The sequence below is a fragment of the Microtus ochrogaster genome, chromosome 2, assembly GCF_000317375.1.
Source record: "Microtus ochrogaster isolate Prairie Vole_2 chromosome 2, MicOch1.0, whole genome shotgun sequence".
NCBI classification, from domain to species: domain Eukaryota; kingdom Metazoa; phylum Chordata; class Mammalia; order Rodentia; family Cricetidae; genus Microtus; species Microtus ochrogaster.
The window spans coordinates 19,969,258-19,979,715 of NC_022010.1; the positions used below are offsets into that span (position 1 = coordinate 19,969,258).

Below are 10,458 nucleotides of genomic sequence, written 5' to 3' on the forward strand. Positions count from 1 at the left end.
CAGGCTGGTCTCGAACTCACAGAGATCCACCTGCCTCTGCCTCCCGAGTGCTGGGATTAAAGGCGTGCGCCACCACCGCCCGGCTTGGCAACCATTCTTAACCTTTGAGTCAGGACCCGGTTAGCCAGCTTCTGTCTCCAAACATATATACATTTCAATCGTAACAGTAGCAAAATTATAGTTATGAAATAGCAACAAAAATAATTTTATTTTTGGGGGTCACCACAACATGAGGAACTGTATTAAAACGTCGAAGCATTAGGAAGGCTGAGACACACTAGATTCTATGGTGATAGCTGTATATTTCCTTAATCCGATGACATTTAATTTGAAATTGATAGAGTAATAAAATGAAAGCCGTTTGCTCCCTCTCTAGTTCTTGCTGTCCTAAACTCACTCTGTGTACTGGAACAGCCTTGAGTTTACAGAGATCTGCCGTCTCTGCCTCCTGAGTATTGGGATTAAAGACATGGGCCACTACCGCCCAGCCTGAAATACTGTTGTACAAGCAGCAGCTATTTAGTATTTGAATAATCTTTCAGGCAGCTATTGCCTGTGACTGGGTATGTGCAAATGAAGCAGGGATGTGAGCCTTGGAAGGCCAGAGGTGTCAGGTGGCTTAGATCTGAGTTTCACTGTGGGCAGTTAAGAGTTGCTGGGAACTGAACTTGTGCTCTGTGGAAGAACAGTGTGCAAGTCTTAACTCTTGAGCAATCTCTCCGTCTTACTTTTTAACTCTTTTTTTGTTTTGTTTTTTAAGATAGGGCTTCTCTGTGTGGCATTTGTTGTCTTGGAACTCACCCTATAGACCAGGCTGGCTGTGAACGCAGAGATCCTCCTGCCTCTGCCTCATGAGTGCTGGGATTAAAGTGCACCACCACAGCCCTTTCTAACTCTTAATGTTTTTGATTTTATGAAGTATTGTAATAACTTTTTAAAAAGATACTGTGAGCCATGTGGATACATGAAAATCGTTACAAAAAGGACAAAATAGTATATGCTTGGTTGTTAAAACCTTAACAGAAGATTAAAGAGGTACATCAATGTCTATATGCAGCAATTGGAAACAGTTTCTGTAGCTTTCCTGCATGGGTTTGGTATGACGGGTTAGAGATTTAAAATGAGGCTGGAAAGTTGTCTTTACAGTTAAGAGAACTGAGTGACCTTCCAGAGGACACAGGTTTGATGCCCAGCACCCACATGACCCCTCAAAACCATCTGTAACTCTAGGTCCAGGTGATCTAAAGGCCTCTTCTGGCATACAAGTGGTACACAGACATACATGCATGTAAAAAATTATAAAATAAGATTTAAAACGAAGCGAGGCAGGGTGAAAATGCTTGTAATCCCAGTACTGGGTGAGGCTGGTATAGGATTCCTAGGTAGAGCTCACTCTTGTTTTGGCTAGGGTATTTATTTTATTTTTGGTTGGTTGATTTTTGTTTTTATTTTTTGAGAGGAGAATATCCTTTAAAATCACGCTGTAGAGCAAGGATGACAGTAGATATGCCAAAGTATGGTGAAAACCTGAAGACTCAGCCTACAGCAGGAGCAACCAGCAACTGAGGAATGCCCAGAGCAGGAGTTCAAGGCCAGCCTGGTCTGCAGAGAGAGTTCCAGGACAGGCTCCAAAGCTACAAAGAGACCCTGTCTTAAAAAACCAAAAACAAACAAAAAGAATGTATGTGTATACACATATACGCATCTAATAGCAGTTAATGAAAAAAGTTTGCAGTCAGTCAAGGAGGGGCATATGGGAGGGGGGGGAGAAAAGAGGGGAGTGTTGCAGTTTTTATTCTTTGAAAAAATAATAATGTAGAAGGAGGAGAAATGACTGTGTAGGGTGACCTTGGCCTGTTGATTTTTCTGTCTCTTCCATCCCGGTGCTGGCATTACAGGTGTGTGCCTCAGAACCTGGCTTGGTTCACTTCTTCAGTAACTTCCAGAGCCATTTTGAACTGGGAACTGATGAGTTTGGTTCTTTTCTTTCCTAGCCGGGCCCCTCAGATGAGACCTGCTCCCAGACAAGCGCCTGCAGCTCATCCTCCAGCAACAGCAACTGCACCATCTGCAGTTGGCTCACCTGCTGCTGCACCTGCTGCTGCACCCCGACAGCCAGGCCTGATGGCCCAGATGGCGACCACTGCAGCCGGTGTGACTGTGGGCTCTGCAGTGGGCCACACCCTGGGTCATGCCGTCACTGGGGCCTTCAGTGGAGGTAGCAGTGCTGAGCCTGCTTACCAGGTAGGATCTGGGGCTGCTTTTCCTCTGTGTGCTTGTGTCTTCTGAGAGAACTTGGCAGCTGGTAAACATCTTTTACGTAGTGCCCTGTGTTTAATTTTGGAGTGCAGTACAAAATGGTGCTTCCCCACCCCACCCCCTTTAAAGTAGGGGTTTGCTGGGGTATGGTTCAGTGAGTAAGCACTCTGAAGCTGTGCGGACCTGAGTTCAAAGCCCGTGAACCCACAGAGTCAGGCATAGCCATGCATATCTGCATCTCCTGCATTGTGGGGGGAGATGAGCAGATCCACAGCTTGGCAGCTGGCAGTTGAGATGAAATGACGGGTTTCAGTGAGAGCTCTGTCTCAGGGCAGTAGGATGGAGAGTGGTAGAGGGAAGAACCCATGTCTTGATTGGGCTCCTGTGGGCACACCCATCCACACACTCGTGTGCGAGCATCACACACACATAGTGTGGTTTGAGTTAGACCCTTAGGCGAGCACCAGTAAGTAGAGCAGACTGGAATTATAACAGTCCAGCCCAACTTACTGGTAAGATGGCCATTTTCCCTCTAGGTGATTTTGTTTTTGAGAGAATCTGACTCAAGCTGACCTTGAATTTACAGCAATCCTGCCTTGGCTTTAAGAGTTTATCTTGGCTACACTGGATTCCTATGCTTCACTTGGAGACAGAGTCTTCAGTGTGTGACCGAAGCTGGCTCCAAGCTTGTAGCTGTCTCCTTGGTTGGCTTCTCAAGCATTGGAGTTACAGCCATGAGGCCTGGCCTTTCAGTTCAGTCTCTTGTTACATAATCACAAGTCCTGTTCACGGCCTGTGACCCCTGACCTGATAGTTTTTGCCCTCTTGTGGATCTGTGGATTTTGTGTGTACTAAGGAACATGTTATCTCTTGAAAGGTGGTGTAGCTAAAGTTCTTGTCCATCTCTTTCCAATAATAGTCCTATTTTTCCTTAAGAATGTGTCACTGTATTTTTTTTTTCTGAGACAGGGTTTCTCTGTAGCTTTGGAACCTGTCCTGGAACTAGCTCTTGTAGACCGGGCTGGCCTCGAATTCATAGAGATCCGCCTGCCTCTGTCTCCCAAGTGATGGGATTAAAGACATGTGCCACCACTGTCCAGTTTGAGTGGTTCACTTTTTTGTGTTTCTATTTGTGATTCTGGGATTCAAACCCAAGGTAAACTAGACAGACTTATTATTGGATTCCTACCCTGGTTTGTTGTTTTGGTTTGTGTTTTTGTTGTTGTTGTTTTCCAAGACACGATTTCTTTGTGTAGGCTGTCCTGGACCTGGCTTTGTAAAAGTACTCTTAGTCAGAGACCTGCCTGCCTCTGCCTCCTGAGTGCAGGGATTAAATGTATGCACTGCCATCCCCAGCTTCCCTAGCGAGATTTTAATGTTTTGATTTTGTATTTACAGTGTTGGGGTGAAGTCCATAGCTTGTGTATACTGAGCAAAGTCTTCACAGAACTACTCCCCCGTTCATACTCCGATGGCCTGGTTTGCCATTTGTTTGTTTTCTGAATTGGAGGGTATCTTTGGTTTTTAAGGTTAACGTTTTTTTGTTTTGCTTTCTGCCTTTAAATGGTTTTCACTACCATATTACTGGATGGATAACTAAGTTTTCACCTTTTTATAGTTGTTTTCCCAGCTAAGAGTCTGTGAATGCTACTCTTGTGTGCACCTACACTTTCTCAGGAGTACCTAATGTTGTGTCTTGGCAGGAGCCCCGGGGAGCCCAGCTCCTGGCCCAGCAGTCTCCTGGACCTTGCTTTCTTGAGATCAAACAGTTCCTGGAGTGTGCCCAGAACCAGAGTGACGTCAAGCTCTGTGAGGGCTTCAATGAGGTGTTGTGGCAGTGCAGAATTGCAAATGGTAGGTGACCAGTCATCTGCTCAGAGAGATTGAGAGTCCTCACCCCTGTGGGGTGGCTGTTCTCAACCTGCAAGTTGTCGTGACCCCTTTAGGGTCATCTAGGACATGGGAAAACACATATTTGTGATCATCTTAGGTACTGACTCCCTGCTCTGCCGTCATTTCTGGGCTGGGCTGCCTACATGCAGATAAGTCCACATAGGGGTACCAGTGATGACATCATTGTGCCAACCCCATCACATACACCCTGTGCAAATGCAGATGTATGTGACAGGGTTGGTGCCAAAATATAGTTATGCAGACCAGGCACACATGTGTAGCAAGCAGCTACCGTGTTGAAAGCAGCAAACAACACTTCATGAATTATAATTACTGGGTAAGTGTCAAATCGTGGTAAAGTCATCAACTACTGTAGAAAAAAGTATGGATTAGGGCAACTATTTGTTTGTTTGTTTGTTTGTTTTTAAGACAGGGTTTCTCTGTGTAACAGCTGTCCTGGAACTAGCTCTTGCAGACCAGGCTGGCCTCGAACTCATAGAGATTCAACTGCCTCTGCCTCTGGAGTGCTGGGATTAAGGGTGTGTGCCACCACCACTTGGTCATCTTCTGTATGATTAAAGCTACTGTCGTGTATTATTTTCATTAGAGGGCCATCCCCCAAGAGTGGACCGCGTAGAGAAGAAGGTTAAGAACAGAAGATACAGTGAAGAATTCTTACGGTATGGTTTTACCTCAAAAACGACAGCAGGCATTGAGAAACCGCAGTGTGTTATTTGTGGGGACGTTCTCTCAGCGGAGTCTATGAAGCCAAACAAACTGAAACGCCATTTTGACAGCAAGCACCTGAGCTTTGCCGACAAGGATATCAACTATTTTAGAAGCAAAGCTGATGAGCTCAAGAAAGCCAGGCTTGACACTGGCAGCAAATACCCCAAACAGAATGTCATAGCCGTTGAGTTTTCCTACTTGGTGGCACTCAGAATTGCCAGGACTATGAAGCCTCACAGCTTTGCTGAGGATTTACTGTTGCCAGAGGCCAAAGACAGTGTTCGAGTTCTGATCGGAAAGGAATTTGGTATGCAGCTGAGTGCGGTTTCCTTATCTAATGACACTGTCCGCAGAAGAATAAATGACATGTCTGCCGATATTCTTAACCAGGTCATCCAGGAAATTAAATCTGCTCCACTTCCAATATTCAGTATCCAGCTCGATGAATCTACAGACGTCGCAAACTGTTCCCAGTTACTGGTTTACGTGAGGTATATTAACGACGGCGACTTCAAAGATGAATTCCTCTTTTGCAAACCTCTTGAAACAGCAGCCACTGCACATGATGTATTTGACAGAGTTGGTTCATTTCTGAAGGAACACAAGCTCTCGTGGGAAATGGTCTGTGGGGTTTGCACCGACGGTGCTCCGGCTATGCTAGGATGTCAGTCTGGATTTCAGCGTTTGGTCCTGAACGAGTCGCCAGAAGTCATCGGAACTCACTGTATGGTTCATCTGCATGCGTTAGCAATGAAGACATTGCCTCAAGACTTAAAAGAAGTCATGCAAAGCATCATCGGTTCTGTCAATCTTGTCAAGGCGAGCACGTTAAACAGTCGGCTGTTTTCGCAACTGTGCAACGAGTTTGATGCACCCAACAAAGCTCTGCTATTTCACACCGAAGGGAGGTGGTTGTCCAAAGGAACTGTTTTAAAATGTGTTTTTGAGCTTCGTGATGAACTCAGAATATTTTTTAGTCAGAAAGCAAGACCACAGTTCGTTGCACTTTTCAGTGATCAATGTGAATTGCAGAAAATAGCTTACTTGGTCGACATCTTTGCTGTCTTGCGTGAATTAAGTTTATCACTGCAAGGACCAAATGCAACATGCCTCGATTTGTCTGAAAAGATCCAGTCATTCCAAATGAAGCTTCAGCTTTGGCAAAAAGAGCTGGAAGAAAATAAAACACACATGTTGCCTACCCTCTCTGCTTTCTTTGAGGAACATGACATTAAACCCTCCGGAAGGACTTCAGTGATTGTTTCCGTGAAAGAGCACTTGCACGTGCTTGCCGAAGAAATTTCTTGGTACGTTCCAAGTCTACCTGCCGTCCCATTTGCCCTTGCTAGAAGCCCGTTCACAGTCAGAGTTGAAGATGTCCCTGAGACAGCACAAGAGGAATTTGTCAGACTTATTAACAGCGAAGCAGCGAGAGCTGACTTCTCTGCGTTGCCACTTACACAGTTCTGGGTCAAGTGTTTGCAATCCTACCCAGTTCTGTCTGAGACTGTGTTGCGCCTCCTCCTTCCATTTCCAACAACGTATCTTTGTGAGACAGGGTTTTCCAACTTGTTGGTTATCAAGTCCAAATACAGACGGAGGCTCGCTGTGGAAAATGATCTCCGTTGTGCTCTTGCAAAGACTGCCCCGAGAATTTCTGATCTAGTGAGAAAGAAGCAATCTCAGCCTTCACACTAATGTTGGCGTTGACTTTTTGCTTTTTGTGTGTGTGTGTGTGTGTGTGTGTGTGTGTGTTCGTTTGTTTGTTTTGTTTTTTGTTTTTGTTTTTTGAGACAGGCTTTCTCTGTGGCTTTGGAGTCCGGAGTCCGTCCTGGAACTGGCTCTGTAGACCAGGCTGGCCTCAAACTCATAGAGATCCACCTGTCTCTGCCTCCCAAGTGCTGGGATTAAAGGTGTGTACCACCACTGCCTGGCTGAAGTTGGCATTTTACAGATACTCTTGCAAAATGTAGCAAGTTGTTCTGGGTTTTGTTTCGTTCTTTATTTTGTTTTGTTTGAGATAGGGTTTGTCTTTGTAGCCTGGCTGTCCTGGAACTTGCATTGTATACCATGCTGACCTCAAACTCATAGAGATTCTCCTATCTCTACCTCCCAAGAGCTGGAATTAAAGTCGCCACCCAGGTACTGATGTTATATTAAGACTGTTACCTAGGAGAGGTGGCTTTGAGGTTAATAGCACTGGCTGAATTAATTCCTGAGTTCAATTCCCAGCAACCACATGGTGGCTACAGCCATCAATAATGAGATCTGGTGTCCTCTTCTGGCCTGCAGGCAGAACACTGTATACACAAAAAAAAAAGACCCGTGATACTACACCATGATTCAAGACAAAATTTCATTATTTATAACTGGAAATAAATATTTAACAATAAATACATACTGGGTTTCTTTTTGGAGAATTAATCACTATGCTTTAATAATGTTCAATTTGTAACAGTGAAAATAAATTCTATGTCAGGTAGTGGTGGTGGTGCACGCCTTAAATTCCAGCCCTTTGGAGGCAGAGGCAGGTGGATCTCTGTGAGATCGAGGCCAGCCTGGCCTACAAAGTGAGTTCCAGGACAGCCAGGGCTACACAGAGAAATTTTGTCTAGAAAAACCGGAAAAAGAAAGAAAAAAATAAATCCTACATATCAGATGTTTACATTACAAGCCATAACAGTAGCAAAATTACAGTTATGAAGTAGCAATGAAATAATTTTATTGTTGGGTCATCACAACATGAGGAGTTGTGTTAAAGGGTCACAGCAATAGGAGGGTCGAGAAGACTTGATTCGCAATTAACAGTCTCAGGGGATCTGATTTTTGAAAATACTTCCATCAGATTGCCTGTAGGAAAGTCTGTAGGGCTTTTTTTTTTATTTAAAAAGTAAGATTTATGCTGGGCGGTGGTGGCGCACGCCTTTAATCCCAGCACTCAGGAGGCAGAGGCAGGTGAATCTCTGTGAGTTCGAGACCAGCCTGGTCTACAAGAGCTAGTTCCAGGATAGGCTCCAAAACCACAGAAAAACCCTGTCTCGAAAAAAAAAAAAAAAGTAAGATTTATTTATGTGTATCAGTGTTTTGGTCACCAGGCAAAACATTGATGTACATAAACAACTAAATCTTCTTATTCAAATCAAACTACCACTCACAATAAATGAGTGAGAAAAGAGAGAGAGAGAGAAATCTGGTCATCCGATCTCTTTAGAAGTGCTATCTAGCCTGGCGATGGTGGCGCACACCTTTAATCCCAGCACTTGGGAGGCAGAGGCAGAGGCAGAGGCAGAGGCAGGTGGATCTCTGTGTAGACCAGCCTGGTCTTCAGAGCTAGTTCCAGGACAGGCTCCAAAGCCACAGCGAAACCCTGTCTCGAAAAACAAACTGCTATCTGTTGAGCCATCTTGCTAGCCCTTGAACAGCTACTTTTATTTTTGTTCTTGCTTGGTAGTCCCTCTACAGGGATGAGGGGAAAGGCCTATGCAGCCACACCTGGCTTTTTATGTACATGCTGGGAACCCAAACTCAAGTCCCTGTGCTTGAATAATAAATGCTCTTGGGCTGGAGAAATGGCTCAGTGGTTAAGAGTATTGTCTGCTCTTCCAAAGGTACTGAGTTCAATTCCCAGCAACCACATGGTGGCTCACAACCATCTGTAATGAGGTCTGGTGCCCTCTTCTGGCCTGCAGGCATACACACAGACAGAATATTGTATACATAATAAATAAACAAACAAATAAATAAATAAGCAAACAAATGCCCTTAGCAGGCCGTGGTGGCGCATGCCTTTAATCCCAGCACTCAGGAAGCAGAGGCAGGCGGATCTCTGATCTCTGTGAGTTCGAGACCAGCCTGGTCTACAAGAGCTAATTCCAGGACAGGCTCCAAAACCACAGAGAAACCCTGTCAGACCAGCCTGGTCTACAGAGCTAGTTCCAGGACAGGCTCCAAAGCCACAGGGAAACCCTGTCTCGAAAAACCAAAAAAAAAAAAAAAAAAAAAAAAAAACCAAGAAAAAAACTATCCAGTCCCTCCGTTCCAGCTTGGGATGGTCAGTAGGTCTGTCTTCTCAATTTATGAGGCATGCTTTTAGGTGTATCCGTTGAGGAAGTTTCCAGAGATTATAGACTGAGAAGGGGCAACCCACCCTGAATGTAGATCACACCATCCAGTGGGCTGGGGACTCAAAATGGAGGCGGGGGAAGAAAGCGAACAAGGCGCTAGAATTCCCCGTTCTTTACTTCCTGATTGACCAATGCAGGTATGAACAAGTGGCCTCATGATCCTGTCCACTATGCCTTCCCATCTGATTGTGTTCTCAAACTGTGAGCCAAAACACACCCTCTTCTAAACTGATTCTTGCCAAGTATTTGGCTATAACAATGAAAAAGTAATGTTGAAGACAATAATCATGTCACATAAAGAAACGCACGAACCAAGCGAAAGTTATTCCGCAAGCCTATTTCCTTTTGCAAAAAAACCTAAACCGAGCTAGCCAATACATTCGACCGGAAGGGCCCCCATCTTTTATCTCCGTGCTGGAATTACAGGTGTACCCAACCACACTATTTATACAGTGCTGGGGTGGAACCCAGGGCTTCGTTCATGCTAGGTAAGCACTGCATCCACTGAGCCACATTCCCTCGTTCCATCCCTTCAGGTCTTTTTGACCAACAGCACCTGAAGGTTTATAGTTAACAATACTGTCCCCGCAGGAACACTTAGGATTTTCAATCGGGGAACAAAGAAGCGTCGGCGGAAGTCACGCCCCTCTGTGAGGTCACAGGCTCACCCCTAGAGCGGAGCCAATAGGAGCACTGGGCGGGGCCTTCCGGCCTGAGCAGCCATCGGCGGCGGCGGGCGGAGCGCAGCGGCGTGATGGACCAGCCAGCTCGTCCTTCCGTCTCCCGTCCACGGGCTCGAGTGCGCCCGCCGCCGCCGGAGGCGCTGCCTATTGCGGGCTTCGACGACGAGCTGTACGACTGCCTGGACTACTACTACCTGCGTGACTTCCCGGCTTCCGGAGCTGGCCGCAGCAAGGGCCGGACGCGGCGCGAGCAGCAACTGCGCACCAACCACCCGGTGCCCGGCGGCCACGAGCGCAAGGTGGCGCAGATCCTGATCAACGCGCAGCGCAAGCGGCGCCAACGCCAGCTACAACCGCGGCCGCGCACGCGCCTGCCCTGAGAGGGTATGGGCAGGCAGAGCCCGTTGGTGGGGGGTAGGAAGTTAGAATCGCCTATTATCTCAGGCTGGTCTCGAACTCCCTGTGTAGTGGAGGATTACCTTGAACCTCGTCCCGTCTCCAGCTTCCAAGAGCTAGGATGATGAGACAAGTGCAACAATGCCTAGCTCTTTCTCTCTTTTTTTTTTTAAAATGGTTTTTCTTTTTTTAATTTATATTTTATGTACGAATGCTCTACATGTTCGCTGGCAGGCCAGAAGAGGGCATCACATTCAATTATAGATGGTTGCAAGCCACCCTGTGGTTGCTGGGAATTGAACTCAGGACATCTGGAAGAGCAGCCAGTGCTCTTAACCACTGAGCCATCTTTCCAGCCCTCCTTCTTTTTAATA

At 46.0% G+C, this 10,458-nt stretch overlaps 2 protein-coding genes across 2 annotated transcripts in view; both read left to right on the forward strand.

Moving 5' to 3' along the window:
* LOC101994332 (zinc finger BED domain-containing protein 5-like) overlaps positions 1–6,626 on the forward strand; it is an 8,688-nt gene extending 2,062 nt beyond the window's left edge. The window contains exons 2-4 of the mRNA XM_013350302.2: positions 1,995–2,244; positions 3,963–4,113; positions 4,760–6,626. Of these exons, the coding sequence (XP_013205756.2) occupies positions 1,995–2,244; positions 3,963–4,113; positions 4,760–6,579 (2,221 nt within the window). The 3' untranslated portion in view covers positions 6,580–6,626. The remainder of the gene's footprint in view (positions 1–1,994; positions 2,245–3,962; positions 4,114–4,759) is intronic.
* A 3,122-nt stretch (positions 6,627–9,748) lies between these two features.
* The window catches only part of Nupr2 (nuclear protein 2, transcriptional regulator), a 4,103-nt gene continuing 3,393 nt past the window's right edge, over positions 9,749–10,458 (forward strand). The window contains exon 1 of the mRNA XM_005344548.3: positions 9,749–10,072. Within this exon, the coding sequence (XP_005344605.1) occupies positions 9,760–10,068 (309 nt within the window). The 5' untranslated portion in view covers positions 9,749–9,759 and the 3' untranslated portion in view covers positions 10,069–10,072. The remainder of the gene's footprint in view (positions 10,073–10,458) is intronic.